The sequence below is a fragment of the Pelophylax lessonae genome (assembly GCF_965119305.1).
Source record: "Pelophylax lessonae genome assembly, chromosome: 2".
NCBI classification, from domain to species: domain Eukaryota; kingdom Metazoa; phylum Chordata; class Amphibia; order Anura; family Ranidae; genus Pelophylax; species Pelophylax lessonae.
In genome coordinates this window covers 55,922,391-55,948,108 of record NC_138769.1, presented here as the reverse complement: position 1 = coordinate 55,948,108, position 25,718 = coordinate 55,922,391, and the positions used below count along the sequence as shown (strand labels likewise).

The window sequence follows — 25,718 nt, the reverse complement described above, 5'->3', positions numbered from 1 at the left end:
CCTCCTTTCTCCCTGGAAATTTGAAAACAATTTCTTTTTTGTACTGCACATTGTACCCTAAGTGAATATTTATTATTGTCCTTTTAGTATGAAGCACCTGGCAATTCCTAGTGCACTCTGTATGTAAAATATTATTTTGGGGCTTTATCCTTATTGTGTTTGTATTAAAAATTTGAATAATAAAAAATGTTTAACAAGAAAAAAAAAAGATTGTGCAGTACATCCTACATGCCACAACACAATAGAAAATGCCTACGGTAATTATTTTCTTTTCCTTTTAACTTAACCTCCCTCGCGGTATGATTCTTTTGGATTTTAGGTGCTGAAAGCGGTACCATTATTTTGCATGTAATTCTTGTGAATGAGCAGCCCAAACCAACTGTATACACACACATATATATAATATAATATATGTATACAGTTGGTTTGGGCTGCTCATTCACAAGAATTACGTGTGTATATATATATATATATATATATATATATATATATATATATATATACACACACATGTGTGTATATATATATATATATATACACACACGTGTATATATATATATATATATATATATACTGTATATACACACATATATACGTATATATACATATATATATATACACACACACGTGTGTATATATATATATATATATATATATATATATATATATATATATATATATATATATACGAACACATGTATGTATATATATATTATATTTATATACATATATATATATACACATAATATATATTTATATATATATATATATTGTAACAGGAAGTCAGCTAAATCTGGGAATGTAGTCACAGGAAGGAGATACATTTCTACCTGATTTAGAAAGTCCATTAATTAATTTAGGGTGTTGGCTACAGAGCTAGCCAGCAGGAAGTTGAAAGGCCTTCACCTGTTCAGAATGAGGGAGTTAAGGCTCTATAATTTGTTCAGAGAAATTCCTATTGTTTGCTGCCTCCAGAAGCTGCATCCTGAAGCCATGTGGGCTGGGAGCAGGAGGACAGTCAGCGTGTGCCTCCCGACAGGATGTGTGGGCCTGGGAGAAGACCCCCCGGAGTGATGTGTGCCCGGGACGGTAACCAAGGGTGAAATCGTCTCAAAGGTGAGAAGACGAACTGTTGATGTGAAAGAAACAAAGGACTGTGTTGCCCTGTGAAGCTATTATAAAAGGACTATTGAGTGTCCGCTGTAGGACAAGGAAGTCTGCCCGACGGTAGGTTGGAGACAGACACTTAGGCAGGTTCCAGTTGTGAGAAGGTAGCCGCCCACAGAGGCAAGGATTTATTTTCTGTTTTATTTTATTTTGGATGTTTTGCTGCATACAGCCTGGTGAAGAAAACACCATTTAATAAACCACACTGTTTGTTTGCAAGCACTTGTCGGCTACCTCTCTGGGAAAACGCACCCCCCAAGGGGTCATCCACGCCTACCACCGAGCTAATCCCTCACATATGGTGGAGGTATGCAGTGGGCATAAGCAGAGATCCCTGCAAGGAAGTGCAAATGTTTGATGAACTTTGTCTGGTGCATGAGATTGCACAATCTATGTGTGCAGGAGAGAAGATCCTGACAGAAAAAAAAAAAGTGTTTTAAAGAGACAGCGGTCTCAAAATTATTTGATGAACTTTGTTGTGTCTGGTGCAAGTGACTGCACAAACTGTGTGTGCAGGAAAAGAGATCTTGCAAGAGAGAGAAAAACTACATGTGTTAAAGAGACAGTGGTCTGAAAAATTTTTGCTGGACTGTGAAAAATTTGTTTGTGGAGTTATTGAAGATGGGGCGTTCAAAACGCCTGAAGAATGCAAAGATAGATGAAATGAGAGACCGGATTCTATGGATGGAGGGGATGTTGCCGTCTGAACCAGCCCCATCCATGCCTAAAGAGAGTCTACTAAAGAGGAAGGTTGTTGTCCCTAGCAACACTGATGAAACTGCTATGGAGACGCAGTGTGCTCAGATGAAAAGTAAACTCAAAATGGAGGAGATGTTGAAACATCTGATTATATCAAATGCAGCTCAACAGCAAGCAAATGCAGCTCAACAGCAGGCAAATGCGGATTTTCAGCAGAGCTTTGCAGCTCAACAAAAGGCTCATCAAGAGAGCATGGCAGGCTGGAAACAGAGACGCCAGCAGCCAATGGAGGCCATCGGTTTGGAGGAAACCGAGTATGTGTGCAGGGCTGAGTTGGATGCCTTGCAACGGAAAATGGAAGAAAAGGAACAAGCCTTGGAATTGCTTAAAATGGAGCATAGAAACTTGCAGGAAACTAATGAACTACTGAAGTCTCATGTGTCACAGTGGGAAGAATCCACTGCTCTTCTTTTGGTCGAGTTGCAAAAACGCAGAGAGACTATAATGGAGAAAGATACCATCCTCATGGAAAAGGAAAGTGAAATTCAGACTTTGCAGAAGCAAAGTATGGCTGATATGTTGGAGTTGCGTAATCAGCTGGAAAAAAGTCTTCAGTCTTTGGGAGCTACAAAAATAGACCTGCAGGAGTCGCAGGAACAGAATGTTGCTCTGAAAGCGACATTGTCTCTCAGCGACAAAGAGAAAAGTGAAAGAGAAGCTAAATTACTGAGTACTGTGTATGAGCTCACTACTTTAAGCAATGTGGTAGATGAATGGCGTGCGGACTGTGAAAGTTGGAAAGGGGAAGCCCAACGTGTCCAGCAGCAGTTAAAGGAGAAAGAAGCCTGTGTGGCAGAATTACATTCTTATTCCCAGATGCTAGCCAATGAGGTGAAGGCTCTTATGCAGGGAAAAGGAGATTGTGAACATAAGAGGGAAAAAGTAGAGGCACAGCTTCTGGAATCGCAAGTCAAGGTGTCAGAAGGTGACCGATTGTGTGCTAAGCTGTCAGAGAAGGCAAACCGACTGCAGGTTGAGTTGGACAATGTTACAAATCAGCTTTCTCAAGCAGACAGCAAATCTAGAGAAATTGCGGAAGATTTTTCTATCTTGGAATCGCAGCTGCAAGACACGCAGGAACTCTTACAGGAAGAGAGGTGTCAAAGGCTGAGTTTTAGCACAAAGCTCAAACAAATGGAAGATGAGAAAAATGGCTTCCTGGAACAATTAAAAGAGGAGGCGGAAGCAAAGAAAAACCTATCAGAGCAAGTCGCAACATTGCAAGCTCAGATAGCGGATATGAAAAAACGCATGGAAGAAAGCGTTGGTTCATTACAGTGTGTTGAAGATGTGAAAAAGAAGTTTGATCACATGCTTGGTGAAGAGAAGACTGTGTCTGCAAAATATGCAGAAGAACGCGCCCGTGCAGAAACGGAGGTGCGTGATAACGAGAGCAAAGCCCTGTTCTTGGCTCGCTCTTTGGAGGAAGCTCTAGAGTGTAAGGTTGAACTAGAAAGAGTTAACCAACAGCTGTGTACAGAAATGGAAGATTTGGTCAGCTCCAAGGATGATGTTGTGAAAAGCGTTCAGGAGCTAGAAAAGTCTAAGCGAGCCTTAGAACAGCAAGTAGAAGAGATGAAGATTCCGTTGCAGGAACTGGAAGAGGAATTCCAGGCAACAGAGGATCTGTCCCAAAGAGGGGATAGTGTGCCTGATGCAGTTTTTAAAAGGATCAGTGTTTTGGGGTCTGTCCTGAGTGAGCCTCAGAAATGTGACGACATGTGGCTTGAATCACCCCTGTGGAATAAACCGTTCCTTCAAAAACTTCAAGCATTGGAAAATGTATCATTAGAGCTTCAGCAAACAAAGGAGCTGAGTAAGAAATGTGGTGATTTCTCAGTTCAGGCTGAAAACCTAGTGGAGAAAACTAAGGCTGTTGGTGAAAACGTGAAGCAAATGAATAAGTGCCTTTCAGGGAGTGTTTCCAAAATGGAACTGGTGAAAGACGGGTGGCAGAAGTTTGATCGTGATCTTGAGATGCATTCCATGTGGAATTCAGATAGAGAAAAAGAACTAGGTGACCTTGAGCGGTCAAATAGTTCAGCAGAAAGTGCATTGAAGAAACCTGTAAAAGAATGTGTTGCAGTTCCATGCTTCTTCACTGATGCAGAGAGGAGGTCTATAATGGATACCACCCAGATCGCTGGGTTCAACTGTGTTGTTGCCTTTGACCCCTATGTTGGTGGAAGGAAAGTTGATGATGTTCTGGTTGGCTTCTTCTGTGAAGAGTTTGGCAAGAAATATAAACTGGATATCAAATCAAATAGTAGGCCTTTACTGCGACTCGCTCAGGAGGGCGAAAAGTTTAAGAAGTTGATGAGTGCAAATGCTTCAGATCTGCCTATGAATATGAAATGTTTGAATGATATTGATATCTCTGGGAAAAGGAACAGGGGTCACTTTGAAGAAATGTGTGACAGCCTGTTGTCTCAATTGGAAAATCCTCTGCACAGCATCTTAGAGCAAGCAAAGCTCAAGAAGGAAGATCATTCCCTTTTACAACAAAAAGTCAATGATTGTGTACAGCTGTATGGAGAGGCAACTCAAGTCACAGAGGGATGTCAAGATTCCCTACTTGGAACAAAGCTTAGTGAAGCAAAGGTTCTCAAAGTTTTGTGGAAAACATTTATGGATTGCAGAGAGAGGCGTCTTAAGAATGTTGAAGACATTAAGACTAGCCCAATTGAGTTGCCTATGGATCATGGTCCTCCATGGTGGATTGGACAGACAGTTATGAGGGACAAGCTGTCTGACATTTATGAGAAAGCTGTCAATGAAGATGACAGAAACGAGAAGGAGCAAAATGATGCCAAAAATGCAGTTGAAGAATGTGTATATGAGATGAGAGACAAACTGTGTGGCATTTATGAGAAATCCGTCAATGAAGATGACAAAACAGTTTCATCCGGAAGCTTGAGGATAATAGGAAGCTTATCAGTGAGTCAGCAGTGCTTGACACATGCGTGCCTGGAAATCTGTGTCCCAACCCTAGGGTTGAAACAAGAGGGGGGGGTATGTAACAGGAAGTCAGCTAAATCTGGGAATGTAGTCACAGGAAGGAGATACATTTCTACCTGATTTAGAAAGTCCATTAATTAATTTAGGGTGTTGGCTACAGAGCTAGCCAGCAGGAAGTTGAAAGGCCTTCACCTGTTCAGAATGAGGGAGTTAAGGCTCTATAATTTGTTCAGAGAAATTCCTATTGTTTGCTGCCTCCAGAAGCTGCATCCTGAAGCCATGTGGGCTGGGAGCAGGAGGACAGTCAGCGTGTGCCTCCCGACAGGATGTGTGGGCCTGGGAGAAGACCCCCCGGAGTGATGTGTGCCCGGGACGGTAACCAAGGGTGAAATCGTCTCAAAGGTGAGAAGACGAACTGTTGATGTGAAAGAAACAAAGGACTGTGTTGCCCTGTGAAGCTATTATAAAAGGACTATTGAGTGTCCGCTGTAGGACAAGGAAGTCTGCCCGACGGTAGGTTGGAGACAGACACTTAGGCAGGTTCCAGTTGTGAGAAGGTAGCCGCCCACAGAGGCAAGGATTTATTTTCTGTTTTATTTTATTTTGGATGTTTTGCTGCATACAGCCTGGTGAAGAAAACACCATTTAATAAACCACACTGTTTGTTTGCAAGCACTTGTCGGCTACCTCTCTGGGAAAACGCACCCCCCAAGGGGTCATCCACGCCTACCACCGAGCTAATCCCTCACAATATATATATATATATATATATATAAAATATTTTATGTATATATATATATATATATATATATATATATATATATATACATAAAAAGTACAGTAAAACTGCAGGAAAGTGCACTGGGGGGCAAACTAATATGATTTTTTTTTATTTTGAACTGTATCAGTGTGTTTGGTGCGTTTTTACATTTGAATTTGCCGCCTGTTCCACCCCCCTGCGAACGTCACGTCGCAGGAGACGGAAGCCTGGGCACGGAGACGATCGGGAGGAAGAACCACCGCTAGACACCGCCGGACACATCGCTGGATCCCAGTGACAAGGTAAGTAACCTCTTTTACAGGATCCAGTGATGCTTCTGGCGGTACCCCGAGTGTGACTCGGGGTTACCGCTTTTGGCTCTGAAATTTAACCCCGAGCCACGCTCGGGAATACTGCTAAGAAGGTTAAAGTAAAGCCATGAGCAAAACTTCTTTTTTTTTTCATTTTGGATGGAGTAAAAGAGGGTTATAACCTGTCAGATTTTTTTTCACCATCTGTGTCCCATTGCGGATATTTCCCCTTACTTCCTGTCCCATAGCCAAACAGGAAGTAGGAGGATATCCCTGCAAATTAAGGGGATTCCTTGGCGACCATTCCCCTTCCCAATGGAAGATTTCCCCTCTATCACCTTTCTGTGGACAACCCAAAATTTGGGCTTTTCTTGGATTATATATATATACATTTTTTTTTTTTTTTTTTGAGGGGGAAGCAGGTACCTGGTTTTGGCAGGTACCTGCTCCCACTTCCGGTCAGATCAACACAGGGGATCCACTGGAAGTTCTTCACCCCTCCCTCAACCTTCTAGGACACGTCACAAGTCCCAAAAGGCTGCAGGACCATTCACACAGCCCAGCGCAGCTTGCACATATGCTGTGGAAAGCTAACTGTCAAGCCGCAAGGAGTCATAGCCGGCTCTGTCCACAGTTCAAATGCCGGTGCCAGGGCCCCGAAGACCAGTGAAAAACCAGCTCGGGTGATTATTGCACTGAATCCTTGGTCAGGCAAGTGTCTATTTATTAAAAGGCAGCAGCTACATTTTTTGTAGATGCTGACTTTTCATTTTTTTGAACCCTGGCTGAAGCCCCTCTTTAGGTCTGGTGTAAACATTTTAACTCAGAAATGCTACTATTTTAATTAAATTACTATATATATATATATATATATACACACACACACATATATATATATATATATATATATATATATATATATATACACACATATATACATGATTGCCCCCTCTCCCCTCCATTTGTGGTTATAACAACTTCCACTCTTTAGGGAAGGCTTTCCACAAGACTATGTCTTTAGGAATTTGTGTCTATTCAGCCAAAATGGCATTTGTAAGGTCGGGTATTGATACTGGTCTAGAAGGCCAGACTCCAAAGTTTATCCCAAAGGTGTTCAGTAAGGTTGAGGTCAGGGCTCTGTGCAGGTCACCCCGAGTTCCTCCACACCAAACTCATCAAACCATGTCTTTATGGAGCTGGCTTTGTGCACCTGAACTAAATAACGGGAAAGGGTATATACATACATTTGGAAAAGAAAAGGATTAAACATCTTCTAAGTAGTGTGAAGATATCAACCACAAACCTCCAGTAGATTTGTTGTCATCAGACCCCTACCCGTATCTAAAATAAAAAAATAAAATGAAAACAATGTCATGAGATGAGAAGTTTCACAGCGATAGAACTCCCAAAACAGTAGAACATTTTCCTGAATATCGTTTTTTGAGCAGTGAGGTAGGGGGAGCAAAACAAAGGTGAGTATGTGCTGCTGGGGAGGGTGGCATTCAAGAGAACCTGTTATTTGCACTGCATAAGAAAAGTGCAGGTTTACTTTAACCACTTTGCCACTGCTCACTAGAGCTCTACTGCGGCAAAGTGGTTCGTTATCGTCTGACGACGTAGACCTACGTCGCCAGACACTCCCGTTTCTCGGCGGCGCGCGCGCACCGCCGGAGGCTCGCTCCCGCTGCATTCAGTCACAGCGGGAGTCAGGCCAGGGGAGGAGCAGCGGCGATTGCCGCCACTCTTCCCCGATCGTCGGAGAATCGAGTGTGGAGATCCGCCCGCTTGTGTAAACAGAGCGGGCGGATCTCCTAAGTGACAGACAGGGTCAGATTGCAGTGTTCAGCATAGCTGAACCTGCGATCTGTCCCTGTGTCACTCAGTCACCTCCCCCCACACACGTCAGTAAGCACCAGGCATACATTAACCCCTCCCTCTCCAATAAAATTAACCCCTTCCCTGCCAGTGTAATTTTTACAGTAACAGTGCATATAAATAGCACTGATTACTGTAGTAATGTCACTGGTACCCCCAAAAGTGTCAAAAATGTCAGTCAAGGGTCCGATCTGTCCTCCACAATGTCGCAGTCCTGCAAGAAAAAAATCGCAGATCGCCGCCATTACTCGTTAAAAAAAAAAACACCAAAAATGACAGAAATTTTTCCCTTAGTTAGTAAACGCAATAACTTTTGCGCAAACCAATCAAAATACGCTTATTGTGATTTTTTTTACCAAACATATGTAGCAGAAAACAAATTGGCCAAAAATTTTAAAAAATTTTGATTTTTACTTTTTTTGGGGGGGGGAATTTCATATATAAAAATGTGAAAAATATTATTTTTTCAAAATTTAAGCTCATTTTTTTTGTTTATAGCGCAAAAAGTAAAAATCGCACAGGTGATCAAATACCACCAAAAGCAAGCTCTGTTTGTGGGAAAAAAAGGACGTAAATTTCGTTTGAGTAAGGCATTGCATGACCGCGCAATTGTCAGTTAAAGTCGCACAGTGCTGAATCGCAAAAAGTGGCCCAGAATTAAGACAGCAAAATCCTCCGGTGGTAAAGTGGTTAAGTCCACCCCTCTCAAGGAATATGTTCATTTTATGTTCACACTGCAACACCAAGGCAAACCATTCTAGGGCTTCCTTTTCCCTGTCCCAATCTGTCCAGCTATCTCCTATTCTGTACACTTTTAGGCAATCCCAGAAAACCCTTCTCTTCAGAAAGGCCAATCCTGCCTCCACCTAACAACTGTATTTCCACTTTTTCCATCAGTTCATCCCCCACAGTTATTACTTTTTGTATCACTTGACCCTCCCTCTTAGATTGTAAGCTCTAACGAGCGGAGCCCTCTGATTCCTCCTGTATTCAATAGTATTGTAACTGTACTGTCTGCCCTCATGTTGTGAAGCACTATGCAAACTGTGGGCGCTATATAAATCCTGTACATTATTATTAATAATAATAATTTCCACTGACGTGCACCCTAAAAATGTTACCTGGAAAATGTGCTGTCCTTAGCTGGCTGTCACAGAAGCCCCTCTTCTTCAGCCACTTTCTCAGCTGAACGTACTGAATGTCACAGCTTTGATTCACTACAAGAAGAAAGATTATAAGCATGGTGCAGTATACAATACATAAGGTACAGTACAACTCGATTTGAAAAAAAAAAAACAAAGAGTGGGGCTGTCTGTAGGACCGGTCGGCCATCATCTGACATTTTTTATAAAGTTCCTAAAATAACTTTTACTCTTTTTGCTAAAGAAAAAAAGCTCTCCCTCTTCCCTGCTCCTCTTAGCTTCACTTTGTTACTGGGGCCTGATTTTCCCTAACTTAAAAGTGTTACCAAACCCACAGTCAGTAAACGCAGTAAAATCAGCCTGTATATGCAATTAAAGCGGTAGTTTACTCTGCTTTTTAACTTTTATCTACAGGTAGCCTATAATAAGGCTTACCTGTTGTAGGTAAAATGAATATCTCCTAAACCTGCAAGGTTTAAAAGATATTCACGCTGCATGCAGCCTCTGATACCAGTCCAGCGCATCTTCCCGGACCTTCAGAGCCCCTTGCCAGAAAGTGAACTCCTGCGCACATGCGCGGGAGTGACGTCATCGCCGCTCCGGCCACTCACAGCGCTGGAGCCGCCGAACCCTGAAGAGACCCTGAGGGAACATGTCAGCTGCCTCAGCAGTGTCCAGGCGACCATGTTGGAACTTCGTTCTAAGGTAAGTATTTCATAATGTGCTCGTATGCGATGCAAACTAGCACACTATGCCACTGTCCTGCAGGGATTGTTTTGTTTTGTTTTTTGGGGGGAAACAACCGCTTTAAAGCATGCTTGTTATACTCACTGTGGAACTTAAGGGATTAATTAAAATCATTGTGTAAAAAGGCTGTTTGATCCTGTCTTCTCTGCTCCTCCCCTTCTTTTACTGTCCACATCTTCTTCCGGTACAGAGCCTTGGGGGCACTCTGCACATGCCCAGTTTGGTATGTATTTCTGGGAGAGTGCATTTGATCGGCACAGGGCCAATCAGTACTGTCCAGACAGAGGGTCAGGAGTCATGCAGCCTCATAGGACAGTCAGAGGAGAATGAAAACTTCTCCTACAAGCTTTAACCAGTGCTCGGCAAGACACTGATTGAAGTCACAAGACTGCTATATACTGCTGATGAAAAAAGGTATTTAGCAGTTTATATTATACACACATATATATATATATATATATATATATATATATATATATATACATAATTCTTGTAAATGAGCAGCCCAAACCAACTGTATACATTATATATATATATATATATATAATAAATGTATACAGTTGGTTTGGGCTGCTCATTCACAAGAATTACATGCAAAATAATGGTACCGCTTTCAGCACCTAAAATCCAAAAGAATCATACCGCCAGGGAGGTTAAAGAACATAGTGTGCATGAGGTCTGAAGGTCAGGTATCTGCAGAAAGGTAGACCTTTAATAACGGGTAGGAATCGTTGGTGTGCTTATGAAGGCATCAGCTGCCCAAACATGGTGTGATGGATCCCATTCTGATTAGTTCTCCTCTTCCCACTATAAAATCTTTGGCCTTAGCCACTCTGCGGAACAAAACAGAGCCTGCCCTTTTACCTGAAGATACTTCCAGATTTTTCCGTTTCCTCCTTCGGCCTGTGCGTCCTTTATTCTTCTTCATATCGACTCTACAGGGTAGATGTATAGACCTCACGTAGAAGAACCACTGACTAGCCTGAAATACAGAACAGATTTTATTTCAATATTTATTACTACAAGTTAAAGTGTTATATATTACTACATGTTAAAGGGGAAAAAGAAAAAAAAAAATGGTGAACAGGCAGAATTTATAATGCAGAGGAGACATAAAAGTTTCCTGCCTACCTTCTAGCGATCGACCGATATAGTTTTTTTTTTGTGGATATCGATATTTTGGTCATCGCATATCGGAATCGGCCGATATTTTCGTACATTAAAAAAAAAAACATTTTTATTTTTTTTATTTTGTTTTTACAGGTACTCTTGTGGAGGGATCTGGGGGTCTAAAAGAACCCCAAACCCCTCCTCTGCACTTAGTGCAGATCGGTCCTTGATATATCGGCTTTGCCGATAATCGGTCGATCTCTACTGCCTACCTTCCTGGCCACCCAAAACTCTAAACTGATGACCTGTAGGGGCTTTTAAACTGTCACCTATGGAAAATATAGGGTGCTGACGTTTGTCGCCGTTTTACAGGTGTATGCAATGTTAAGGTTTAAAGAGGTATTACACCAAGACCAAAAATCTATTGTATTACAGCTTACCAATCATTAAGATGTGGTGGATGCATCAGTTTTCTTTTCTTTGGTTTTTCCTGTTTTCACCTGATAATCTGGCCAGTATAACACACCTCCTGTACTAGTGAAACTCAACTCTGGAAGAATGAGAACAGGAGGCATAGCAGACAGCAGCATTATCAGTCTGGGAGGGAGGGGACTGGTTGGAGGGCAGAAAAAATGTGCGGTTGAGACGCATTTTTGATACCCTCTAACAGCCCCCCCCCCCCCCCCAAGCTGCAATAGGCAGCGAGTGTTGACCCATACACGCAAGTCAATGGGGAAGCACCACAAATGCCCCACAACCACGTGCAATGCACAAGGTTGTGGCGTAATTGTCAGCCCAAATGGGGTTAAAACAGGTGGTGTGGATGTGTCGCAACACTTCCTCACCGCCTGTCAGTAGAGTCCGGAGCTTCACAGGCAAGGGAGATTTAGACGTATGTCTAAATCTACCCTTAAGCTCCGTTCACACCTGGGCAATTTAAAATCACGGCAAATTGCAGGACGTGTGCAATGCCATTACTTCTTAATGGCGCCCCAACAGCGCCGCGATTTTGCCATGATAAATCGTGCTGCAATTGTGTCAAATCGTAATGCGTGATGTTTGTTGTTCAAATAGAGCAGAAGCTTTTTTTGAACGACAATGTCACACGTTGCAATTTATCGCATGACAATTGCTGCAAAAACGTGGCGCCATTGGGGCACTATTAGGAAGTAATGGCAAAACAAACGCGTCCCGCGTTTTGCCACAGTTGGAAATCACGGGCAGAATGTAGGCAATTCTTCACGCAATTTAAATCACCCAGGTGTGAAACGGAGCCTAAGGCCCCTTTCACACATGGGAGTCTGTCGGCGGACTCCGTTTTTCTCAGCGGGGGATCAACCTGCCAATCCCCCACTGAGCAGGCGGATGGCAGCTCTGTCTCCGCGCTGTGTGCTGAGACAGAGCTGTCAGGTCCCCGCTGTTCTCTATGGGGGAATCAGATGAGAACGGACTGCCTGTCCGTTTTCATCCGATCTGATCTGCCAGACAAATGGAAAATAGGGTTTCCATCCGTCCAGATTTGACAGACCCCGATCAGATGTCAGCGGTCATGTCTCCGCTGACATCCGATGCCCCATGGAGATGCATGGGGCATCTGTTCAGATCCGCCTGAAAAACTGACAGGCGGATCTGAACGGTCCGCTAGTGTGAAAGGGGCCTTAGATGTATTAGCAGATTTAGATACAATAACAAATTGAAGCCAAACTCCAGCTCACACTTTATAATCAAGCAAACATTTTGTTTTTCTTTTGGGATAAAGGTTTCGCATAAATAAATAAATGCTGATCATTGTAAGCACCCCTGTCAATGTTAAGTGGTTTTGTCTCATCCATGTAAACTGATATACACTGCTCAGAAAATTAAAGGAACACTTTGAAAACACATCAGATCTCAATGGGGAAAAAATATTATGCTGGATATCTATACTGATATGGACTGAGTAATGTGTTAGGAAGGAAAAGATGTCACATAGTTTTATGGAAATTAAAATTATCACCCTACAGAGGGCTGAATTCAAAGACACCCCAAAAATCAAAGTGAAAAAATGATGAAGTAGGGTAGTCCATTTTGCTGAAATTTCATTGCAGCAACTAAAAATGGTACTCAGTAGTTTGTATGGCCCCCAGGTGCTTGTATGCATGCCTGACAACATCGGGGCATGCTCCTAATGGGACAACGCATGGTGTCCTGGGGTATTTCCTCCCAGATCTAGACCAGGGCATCACTGAGCTCCTGAACAGACTGAGGTGCAACCTGGCAGTGTCGGATGGACAGAAACATAATTTCCCACAGGTGTTCTATTGGATTTAGGTCAGGCAAGCGTGGGGCCATTCAATGGTATCAATTTGTTCATCCTCAAGAACTGTCTGCATACTCGCGCCACATGAGGCTTGGCATTGTTGTGCACCAGAAGTAACCCAGGACCCACTGCACCAGTGTAGGGTCTGACAATGGGTCCAAGGATTTCATCCTGATACCTAATGGCAGTCAGCGTGCCATTGACTAGCCTGTAGAGGTCTGTGCGTCCCTCCATGGATATGCCTCCCCAGACAATCACTGACCCACCACCAAACCGGTCATGCTGAACGATATTACAGGCAGCATAACGTTCTTCACGGCTTCTCCAGACCCTTTCACGTCTGTCACATGTGCTCAGGGTGAACCTGTTCTTATCTGTGAAAAGCACAGGGCGCCAGTGGGGGACCTGCCAGTTCTGGTGTTCAATGCCAAATGCCAATCGAGCGCCATGGTGCCGGACAGTGAGTACAGAGCCCACTAGATGTTGGGTCCTCAGGCCACCCTAATGAAGTCTCTTTTTGATTGTTTGGTCAGAGACATTCACACCAGCTCATCCTGTTCCTCCTTGCACAAAGGAGCAGATACCGGTCCTGCTGATGGGTTAAGGACCTTCTACGTCCCTGTTCAGCTCTCCTAGAGTAACTGCGTCTCCTGGAATCTCCTCTGTGCTCTTGAGACTGTGCTGGGAGACAGAAAACCTTCTGGCAATGGCACGTATTGATGTGCCATCCTGGAGGAGTTGGACTGCCTGTGCAACCTCTTTAGGGTCCAGATATTGCCTACCAGTAGTGACACTGACCCTAGCCAAATGCAAATCTAGTGAACAGTCAGAAAAGATGAGTGGGAAAAAAATGTCAGTCGCCCTACCTGTAAAACCATTCCTATTTTGGAGGTTGTCTCATTGTTGCCCATCCAGTGCATTAGTTGTTATTTCATTAACACCAAAGCAGCTAAAACTGATTAACAACCTCCTCTGCTACTTAACTGACCAGATCAATATCCCAGGAGTTTAACTGACTTGATACTGTACTCTGATTAAAAAGTGTTCCTTTCATTTTTTTGTAGAATTTCAAAGAAACTCAAGTGGTTGGGGTGTCATTGCCACCATCCCTTCTTACACTGTTATGGACCAACTCCTCTTTGAGTGGGATTTATAGGCAATTATACAACCATATGTATCAATTATACAACCATATGTATCAATTATACAACCATATGTATATCAAAAAAAAATAATTTATTGTCACTTGCAGTTAAAATATTTTTTTTTTTTAGCATATGCAGAAAGCTATACAAAATGCCATTGAATACATTGTGTATAAAGTGTCAGACCATGACATGTAGGTACATACAATGACTAGAAATAGTGGCGTTTCCCTTTAATTTTTTTGAGCAGTGTATTTTGCTAGAGAGCTTGAAAAAACCAACAGACTTGCTGGCTGGATCACCAGATAAAAATACTGCAGAGGAAAGAAAGCTCAGAAAAAGAAAACAAATGCAGTCATCACATCTAAGTCCCGGTTCACACTGAGGCGACCTGTGAGGCGACCTGGTCGCCTCACAGGTCGCCTCCCATAGGGAAGCTGCGGACCCGTTCTAATAGGAGCGACACGAGTCGCTCCGACTTAGAAAAAGGGTCCGGAGCTTCTTTGGGGCGACCAGGAGGCGACCGCCATAGATTTCAATGTTATGAAGTCCGTGGTGGCCGCTCCGAGGTCGCGGTGCGCTGCTCGCACCGCTACCTCGGAGGTCGCGGTGCGAAGTAGCGTCGCCCCTATGTGAACGGGGCCTTAGAATTGGTAAACTGCAAAATAATAAATGTTTGCTTTTGGGTTTAGCACTGCTTTAATATGTTGGGTATCTATTTACTCGGCGCAACCTTATCTTTTTTATTTTACCAAAAATCCGGTAATATATATTGCGTTTATATGCCCTAAAGTTTAGTGTATTCTTGCGTTTTGTAAACTGTTGTGCTGTTGTGTTACATAAAAAATTGTAATTGTCACTATTGTATTCTCTGGGGTGTCTGTTTTCAAAAAATATTTAATGTTTTGTAGGTTTTACATATTCTTCAGGCCTAAAGGCTCGGTTGACATTGGTGCGATGCGGGAACCCTGCGAACCCACTGCGGGTTCCCGCATCGCACCCGACTCGCAGGCAGTTCACACTGCCATATGCGAACTGCTGGGAGTGTTAATACAAAGTTAATGACACCCCCAGGCCAGTTTGCATATCGCAGTGCCAACTGTCAAGTCGGACAGGAATCGGATTGCATAGGTGTGAAGACCCTTGCGATTTGATTCTGGTGCGGAGCAAAAAAAGGGTCCTGCACAACTTTGGTCCGATTGCGATGCGAATTTAGCCATACAATCTGTATGGCTGACTTTGCATCGCACAGACATCACATGTGATTTGCACAGCAGTGCGGTGCGATTCACATGCAATGTCTGACATCGCTACAGTGTGCAAAAACAGCTTTGGTAGCAATAGGGTTAAGGATGACAACACTGATGAGAATGATTTACAGAGCCCCTGCTGGGGCCCTTCGCCTGCATAGTCACTTTTATTCAAAACATGAATTTATTCTTCAAGTAAAAGTAATTTATGTCTGTACATGTTATATAGTATACTATATTTATAGTACATGGTAAGTGTAAGGTGTGATGTTTAATAGATAATGTGAATAATAGCTGTTTTAAACTTTTTTTATCCATTTAAAAAGCAAGACACCCCTCCCAACCATGCAAAAGTGTACCTCTTAGACAGGCTATGTCCTCTGGGATGGTGGGGAGGAGAGGGCTCATACCCGGTCACAGCACGTCTGCTTGCTGTATATACATTCACTTCTATATGTACAGGAGAGAGAGAGAGAAGACCACACGTGGGAGACATACTTCCACTTCCGGGTTGCTGCTCTAAGCGCCGCTATCTATTGGTTGTTCAGTCATGACATCGCTGACACTAGTAACAGTTCCTATCTACTTCTTCTACACAGAGTGTCCTCAGTACAGGAGGCGGCCATTTTCCCTGAGCTTTCCACTCATTGACCTGTAATTGATATAGAAAAAACAACAAATATATGAATAGTGATATAAATTTGCAGCTTTTACTAATAATATTACTATTATGTACAGTAGCCTGCAGCACTTTTTAAAAAACAGCATATACTGTGCAGTTACCTCACGCGGGGCGTATGAATCTGTGCCCCATATTAGGGCCGTTATTCTATCAGAATAGCCCTACTTATCAGATTCTGCTACCGGAAGTGACATGCGGACTAGAATAACTTACTGCGCATGTACCATGCGTTCCAACATGGCCGCTATGAGTTCCAATAGGTTTCCTAATGTGACAGAACACGAAGCAGCGGTGTACATCTTCTTAACCCACGCAAATCTTGAATTTTACATTTATTTTAGCAGTAAACTCACCTTATAGACTGAAATAGACTGTTTCACCGCGACCAAGTGAAATAATCTATTTCATTATATAATCAGTTTGTCGCTGAGCAGTGTGGGGTGTACCAAGATGGCCATCGCCACCTTCTGCCTGCAGGTTTCTCGCTATATTTACTATAATACAATAATAATAGAAATGTATTACTGTGATTCTGTCTATAAGGTGAGTTTACTGCAAAAATAAATGTGAAATTCAGGAATTGGCTGCGTGTAAGAAGATGTCCGCTGTTGTAAAATTTTGTCGGACCCGTGAAAAAATCGGACCTCGTCACTTCCGGTGATAGAGCATCACAAAACAGCGGATGGGAGTCGTCAGTGCGCATGCGCAGAAGACATTTTTCGAGGTTTGGCAAAATTATAACAGAGAGCGGACAGCTGATTGAGAGGAGGCGGGGCTGAGGTGCGACGGAGGACACATATGTAGAGCTGGTGGAGGAGGCGGGACGGAGGTGCGGCCGTGTAATATATGCAGGACTTTAGCGACTCCTTATGTTTTATGATCTTTAGCAATTATCGTATTATTTATCCTTAGGATTTCATTACATTTAGTATTTCTTATTTTGTATTATATAAATAGTAAATGTAATGAAATCCTAAGGATAAATAATACGATAATTGCTAAAGATAATAAAACAAGAAGTCGCTAAAGTCCTGCATTTATTACACGGCCGCACCTCCGTCCCGCCTCCTCTCCCGCCTCCTCTATTCAGCTCTGCAGATGACGCGGCGGTGTCTTCCGTCCCACCTCAGCCCCGCCTCCTCTCATTCAGCTGCCCGCTATGTGTTATAAGTTTACCAAACCAAGATAATGTCTTATGCGCATGCGCACTTCAGACTCCTATCACCGGAAGTGACGAGGTCCGATTTTTTCACGGGTCCGAGAAAATTTTAGAACACCGCCTCTGCTTTGTGCTCTGTCACATTAGGAAACCTATTGGAACGCATAGCGGCCATGTTGGAACGCATGGTACATGTGCAGTAAGTTGTTCTAGTCCGTAACGTCACTTCCGGCAGAAGAATCTGATAGGTAGCGCTATTCTGACAGAACAGGGCATGGGAATCTGTGCCCCATCAGCATAGGTGCCAACTGTCCCGTTTTTGGCGGGACAGTCCCGCCAAATAGGACTTTGTCCCGGGAAATATAAACTTGTCCCGTTGTTCTAATTGCGGTCTGACATTATCTTGTCCCTGCGCTCACTCTCAGTGAGTCCACAGTCCAGCCGTCATTATCTTCTTGCCTTCCTGCTCAGGATGGCCGGTGGGCGCCCTGTGATTGGGCGAACTGTGGTGGGGGCTGGCCTCTGACTGTGCCTGTCGAATGGTAACTTCGGGTACGCCCCGCCCCCGCCCCGCCCTCTTACTCAGCGCGCTCAGAGCAGACACTCAAAGGCTGCAGTCGGTCGTCCTCTGAAGAAGATTGAAGAAGAAGAACATTCCTCAACTGTGAGTCAGACAGTGCAGTGCCTCAGCTGCCTGCAGATTTCTTTACAGACTCGATGGAGGAGACAAGGAGAAAGCAGAGTGAGTCAGACTCACTGTCTGTCAGTAATGTTTGTAGAGTCATTGGGGAAGAAAAAGATAGATTAGACTAGAGAAAATGAGGGGATGCCTGCCCTGGGATGCTAGAGAGGAGCAAAGTCTCAGCAGTGCCATAAAACAAGAATTCTGTCTGGAAGAGAGATAGGGAAGTAGCTATCTCTGTATTCTCTCCCTGTTCCCTATCTCTCTTCCAGACAGAATTTTTGTTTTATGGCACTGCTGAGACTTTGCTCCTCTCTAGCATCCCAGGGCAGGCATCCCCTCATTTTCTCCAATATCTCTCTTTTTCTTCCCCACTCTTCTCTAATAAACAACACTCTGCTCTCTTCTTCTATAAAGAATTGTGAGTGTATGCCCTCACGTGAACGCGCCTAGGATTCTAATAAAGTGTATATGTGCAACTGTGATAAATAAATAATTGTAATTTAAATAATTTTTTTTGAGCCGCTAGTCAAAAACAACGAGTAGTTGTGTGCTTGGTGAGTGAAGGGGGGAGACAGCACTCAAAAGATACCACAATATCCTAATTCACATCATAAAGTGCAAATGATACATAATTCATAAAACTGCAAATAAAAACACACACTTAGAAATATTATGAAAAGTGAACCCCCAACGGGTTCTTCAGAGTGCTGAAATGAATAAAATTACTGTGCTTGACAAAGTTCAGTTTTAATTACTGGTGCAATAAACCAAAAATTCCAAAGTGCTATGTGCTCAGTGCAAAAAAAGGAGGGGATGTCCACATGCAGGATCGAAACACTGGGGGGAATCCGCCACCACGTTATGTACCCACTTACCAGATGACCCCTTGGGGTCTAGTTCAGGTAAATGGTCTTTGGAATGGTTCCCAGATAATCCACAACCATTCCTTTGTGTAGGTCCCACTAGGATGTGTATGAGGATTTACTACACTGCACAGACACAGACATTGTGTCCCAATTAAAAGCAATGGCAATGGATGTATGGAACGTCTGTGCATCCCTGTGTGGGTGAACAAGACCCTCACATAGGGCATTAACCACTTGACCTCATTTACCCTCCTTCCTGACCAGGCCATTTTTTGCGATACGTCACTGTGTTACTTTGCACCATCATGCAACGCTGAACCCAAATAAGATTTATGTCCTTTTTTTCCACAAATAAAGTTGTCATTTGATGTTATTTGACTACCACTGGGTTTTTTATTTTTTGCGCTATAAACAAAAAAACTGACAATTTTGAAAAATAATCAATATTTTTTACTTTCTGCTACAAAACATATCCAATTAAAAAAAAAAAAAAAAATTGGCATAAATTTAAGCCAATGTGTATTCTGCTACATATTTTTGGTAAAAAAAATCCCAATAGGCATATCTTGATTGGTTCGCACAAAAGTTATAGCATCTACAAACCATGTATGTATACTGGAAAACATTATTTTATACTAGTAATCGCGTCGATTAGTGACTTACAACGGGACTGCAATATTGCAGTGGACAATCTGACACTCACTGACACCTTTGAAACTTTGTGGGAACCAGAGATACTAATACAGTGATCAGTGCTAAAAATTTGCCATGGCACTGTACTAATTACACTGACTGAGAAGGGGTTAAATATCTAGGGCAATCAAAGGGTTAAATGTGTGCCTAGCCAGTGTTTTTGTGTACACAGTGTGCTGCTTTCACTAAGGGATGTGCTAGATTTTATTCCCTACTTAGCAGGTAAACAAAACCCAGCACATCCCTGCTGACATGACAGGATGGAGCTCTGCATTGTTTACACATGCAGAGCTCCATCCAGTCTGTTTCCTCACCACTCAGCGGGTGCCAGCAGCCAGCCATTGGCCAGTGCCTGCTGATCCGCTTCTGCTGTGACCAATCACAGCAGAAGCGGTGGCCAGCAACACATGCGTGCCCCCTACCCAGAAGTGTATAATCATATATACTGTAATAATGTGATTCTGCTCAGAACAGCCGCCCTGTAGCAGTAATCTGCTATAGGGTGGTCTTAAAGTGGTTAATATTAGCATTATGTAACCTGTAGCACTTTTTAAAAAAAACAGTTCTTAGGCGTTTGCTTTGCGTTTTATTGATGAATAATGCCCCTGCTATACGTCATTCATGTACCTCCTGAAACCTGACTGGAATACTACCAGAGTCCAGCGGGACTGCGACATTGCGGCGGACAGATCGGACACCTAACTGACATGTTTTACACTTTTGGGGGGGCCAGTGACATTACTACAGTAATTAGTGCTAAAAATATGCACTGTTACAGTAAAAATGTACACTGGCAGGAAAGAGGTTAACACAGTGGTGCTCAAAGGATTAAGTGTGAGCCTAGTTTTCTAACTGTATAGGGGATGGGCTTGTGAAATAACCATAGAGACCTGTGATCCTATAAAGGAGGAATACAGGCGCTCTGTGATAATTTCAGAGAGAACAACGGTCTGCTGTGTTTACAACAGCTGACCGTCCTTCTCTCTCAGCGGGGAGCGATCGCGGGTGCCTGGCAGCAATCGCGGCCGCCGGCCCCATGGATCGGCTTCCCCGCTGCGACGGGAGGTCGGGAACCGGTTAAATTCGTTACTATTGTAATTCCGTTATTCGGATACATACGAAATTTCCAAATGGCAAAAAAAATGTGTCCGAATTTCGATGTGGAATGAAAGGAAAAGGGGCATATAATTATGCCCCCAATTTTCCTCATGGGATAGTGACAGGGCCGTTTAGGTTGTTAGGCCTATACCATAGCTAATAAATAGGTATAGTGTCCCTGAGGCAAGGGTCAGCTGAACTCTTGACCTTGTTTCAAATCTGCTGCCTCTTTCCCGCTCAATTAGACTGTATCTGGGGAGATTAAGTTGTCCCCCTGTCTTTACAGGGGAGATTTGAGCTTTTACTCCTCTTCCCGCTCAAATTTGCCGCCCAAACTGCTAGCCAGTTCTTTCCAGAACCCAGATTTAGGGCTATTTAAGGAGCTCCTCGGTAGCCGATTCCTCAGACCACCTCAGCAAGATCAAAGAAGCTGTTGGCGTTTCGGGTTATTCCCAGGATAAGAAGTGGTTCCTGTCATCGGAAGGATGAGCCTCCTAAGACGCCAAATCGAGAGTCCCGGAGAAGAAGGGGGTGAAGAGTGGATTCGGCGGGGTCTGGACCTATCTTTCGGGGCAACTCACGGGACCCCATCCGAAGCCGGGTCGGTCGTACCCCCTGCCAGGGATTCTACAGCCGAGGGCGGAAGCATTCAGGACGGCTCGGGTTCCAGTACGAGAATGCCATCACCACGGGATGCGGATGAGGAGGAGCGTTTGCAACCGGTAATGCGCAGCCGCGGTGATTCCGTCACGTCCGGCCGTGACGATGGCCCGGCAAAACGGAGGCGGGTTCCCCGCAGCAGATTTTCTCCCCCCTCTAACAGGTATTCCGGATCCAGGAAGGCTCCGCGGTCCCCCAGGTGCAGGCGCGGGAGCGGAATTGAAGAAGGAACAAGCACGGGAAGGCTGGCCAGGACGCAGGCAGCGGAAGAAGGAGAGAGGCAGCCACCGAACAGTCAGCCCACCAGGATGACAGGCAGGGCCAGAGTGGGACTCATTTTCAGCCCTGGAGTTTCATGCCTTAGACCGGCCCACTTTAGTTCACGACTGACTATATTAAAATAATGTAATTTAAACCTCAGAATATAAGTTTGCAATGGCGCACTGTTCTCTATAGCCTTGTAATTCATTCAGGGAGAGAGAGAGAGAGAGAAGGAGGGGTGAAAGAAAGAGGGAAGGAGAGAGAGAGAGAGAGAGGTGGAAAGAAAGAGGGAAGGAGAGAGAGAGAGGGTGGAAAGAAAGAGGGAAGGAGAGAGAGAGGTGGGGGGTTGAAAGAAAGAGGGAAGAAGAGAGAGAGAGAGATAGAGAGAGAGAGAGGAGGGGTGAAAGAAAGAGGGAAGGAGAGAGCGAGAAGGTGGGGTGGAAAGAAAGAGGGAAGGGCTGACCCCCCCTACACTGACCCCCCCTACATTGACACCTAAACTGACCCCCCTACACTGACACCTACACTGACCCCTTCACTGACCCCCCTACACTGACCCCCCCTACATTGACCCCCCTACACTGACTCCTCCCTTCACTGAACCCTTACACTGACCCCCCTACATTGACCCCTTCACAGACACCTAAACTGACCCCCCCCCACATTGAATTGACACCTACATTGACCCCCCCTACACTGACCCCTTCAATGACACCTACACTGACCCCCCTACATTGACCCCCCTACATTGACCCCTTCACTGACACCTACACTGACCCCCCCCTACACTGACCCCCCTCCACTGACCCCCCTAAACTGACCCCCCCCCACATTGACACCTACACTGACCCCCCTACACTGACCCCCCCTACATCGACCCCCCTACACTGACACCTCCCTTCACTGAACCCTTACACTGACCCCCCTACATTGACCCCTTCACTGACACCTACACTGACCCCCCTACATTGAATTGACACCTACATTGACCCCCCCTACACTGACCCCTTCAATGACACCTACATTGACCCCCCTACATTGACCCCCCTACACTGACACCTACACTGAACCCTTACACCTACACTGAACCCTTACACCGACACCCCTACACTGACACCTCCCTTCACTGAACCCTTACACTGACCCCCCTACATTGACCCCTTCACTGACACCTACACTGACCCCCCTACATTGAATTGACACCTACACTGACCCCCCTACATTGACCCCCCTACACTGACACCTCCCTTCACTGAACCCTTATACTGACCCCCCTACATTGACCCCTTCACTGACACCTACACTGACCCCCCCACATTGAATTGACACCTACACTGACCCCCCTACACTGACCCCTTCAATGACACCTACACTGACCCCCCCTACATTGACCCCCCTACACTGACACCTACACTGAACCCTTACACAGACCCCCTTACATTGACCCCCTCACTGACACCTACACTGATCCCTCTACACTGACCCCCTCCACTGACCCCTACACTGACCCCCCCTACACTGACCCCCCCCCCCCACATTGACACCTACACTCACCCCTCCTACACTGACCCCCCCCCCACATTGACACCTACACTGACCCCCCCACATTGACCCCTTCACTGCCACCTACACTGAACCCCCCCCCCCCACACACACACACACATACACACACACACACACACATTGCAGCAGTGGCATCTGTAAACCTCTAGCTGCTGCCTCTGCAGCTAAAATGGCGGGAGTGATAGGGAGCTGTAAAATGAGCCTCAGCAGCATGTTTTTTGTTTGCCAACCGCAAGTGTAAATGAGCCCAAGGCTAGGTTCACACTGTTACAGGTGGTTGTATGTGCGGGACAGCGTGTAAATGGCACCTATTCCCACCTGCAGGAAAAAATCCCTGCTCTTTTACAGATGTGCAAGGCTGCCATTTATTCCTTTTGGCACTCCTGCGCATCTAAAAATGCAGCACATTTTTTGGTGCAGGAAATTGCACGGTGCTTTTGCATTTTAAAGGCTTATATGCAAGTAATTTGGCATGCAATGGTTATGGGGGCCCGGGTAATTTTTAAATGAGCAGTAATTTACTCATGCATAAACTGAAAGCATCAAAATGAGAAATAACAATAAAATAAAAAACTCCTTTCACTATAGTGCCTGGGGGGTCCAATTAGTCTACCTGTAAAGTGGCACATCTGTACTGTGTATAGAAGTTGCTGCAGAAACAAATGCATTTATAAAGCCAAAAAAATTACATTTTCCCTGCAAACTTTCTTTATTTTGTAAACAACGGCTTGGGGAGCCAATCTGTCTGATAAGGCCACAATGTAGTGCACTGGGAACAAGATTAGAGATTTTTTGGATAAATTCTGGTCTTTCTTCTGCAGACTTCGGATAGAAGTAACCAGGTGCGGAAAAATTGGTCTTTAGGTGTCTGTGGTGCCTTCACACCGTAACTCTATATAGCTACTCTTGATAAAAGCAAGACTTGCCTTGCTGTCAAAAATTGAAATGATATGCACCTAGGGTCGGGGGACAAGGGGTGGGCAGGAGGGGCGCCCTGGGCACTGTGGTGTCATGTGAGTTGAGGGGGCACCTCAAAGAGATTGGGGGAAAGGGGATTTGTGTTGGGAGGAGGAAATTGGGGGCGGCAGATGATAAGAATGGTTCCAGGAGGGAAAACTTGGGGAGGTGATTTGGGGGGATTTGTGTCGGGAGGGGGGAACAGGACTTGTGCTAGGAGGGGGGATTTGGGAGGTTTGTGCTAGAAAAGTTAGGGGAAGGGATTTGTGCTAGGAGAATTTTTTCTTTTTTTAGAGGGGGGGATTTATGCTATTTGGGATGATTGGGGGGTATTTGTGCTAGGAGGGTAACTTTGGGGGGGGGGGGGGATTTGTGCTGTGATGGGAAAGATTGGTGGAAAGGGGAATTTGTGTTGGGTGGATTTGGCGTGGGAGAGGGAGAGGAACTATGCTCGGAGAGGACATTTTTGGGGTAGAAGATTTGTGCTAGAGGGGGACATTTTTTGGGGGGGGGGTATTTGTGCTGGGGGCATATGGGGAGGCAGGATTTCAGCTGGGGGGTAAAGATGTGTGCATGCAGATTAGTGCTTGATTTTTATGGGGGGGGGGAGGTGGAATTTCTGAAACACAATTCTCATACATCTTGGGGGGGGGCACAATTTGGCATGCTTGCCCTGGGCTCTAGATGACCTTGTCCCGGCACTGGCACTGATAAAGCAGCACTGATGGGCACTGATGAGGTGGCACCGATGAGGGGGGCACTAACATCCAGCACTTATGGACACTAATAGGTGGCACGGATAGGCAGCAATGAGAGACACATATAGGTGGCACTAATGGGCACCGATAAGTGACGCTGATGGGCACTGATAGGCAGGACTGATGAGGAGGCACTGATGGGCACTGACAGGCATTACTGATTGGCACTAAAAGGCATCACTTATGGGCACTGACAGGCAGCACTGGTGGGAACTGATTGGCAGCACTGGTGGGCACTGTTGGGGCTAAACTAATAATCAGGGCACTGATGATCAGTGTCCGGATTGCCAGTGCAGATGTCCTTGCTGAGGAATGCCGCTTACCAGCTCTCCTCTCCTCACGTGCTGTCAGCGTGAGGAAAGGAATTCCAACAACTGGCATTTCTTGCTTACACTGTGATCGGCTCAGGTTGGACACATAGGCTTTTTACCGTGATCGGTGATGCGATGTGTCCCAGGGATATATGATCATATACTGTATCTCACAAAAGTGAGTACACCCCTCACATTTTTGTAAATATTTTATTTTTTCTTTTCATGTGACAACATTGAAGAAATTACACTTTGCTACAATGTAAAGTAGTGAGTGTATAGTAGGGATCGACTGATTATCGACAACACCGATATATCGGGGGGCCGATATGCACTTTCCTCGATATATCAGAATCGGCCCCGGAAGTTACTGATATTGCCGATATTGTTGTGACGTCATTGTTGCGCTGCACTCGTTCTGCCTTCTAAGACCACCTCCCACACCTGCGCGGTGCAGACGTGATGTTACTCTCCGCGCGCTGCACACGTTCTGCCTTCTAAA

General features: G+C 44.7%; 1 protein-coding gene across 1 annotated transcript in view; it reads right to left on the bottom strand.

Moving 5' to 3' along the window:
- Positions 1-16,011, bottom strand: part of LOC309547168 (SET domain-containing protein 4-like) — a 41,113-nt gene extending 25,102 nt beyond the window's left edge. The window contains exons 1-4 of the mRNA XM_082246956.1: positions 15,883-16,011; positions 10,584-10,701; positions 8,952-9,047; positions 7,259-7,296 (exon numbers count right to left, since the gene is read on the bottom strand). Coding sequence (XP_082103082.1) covers positions 7,259-7,296; positions 8,952-9,047; positions 10,584-10,647 — 198 coding nt within the window. The 5' untranslated portion in view covers positions 10,648-10,701; positions 15,883-16,011. The remainder of the gene's footprint in view (positions 1-7,258; positions 7,297-8,951; positions 9,048-10,583; positions 10,702-15,882) is intronic.
- Positions 16,012-25,718: the final 9,707 nt, after the last annotated feature.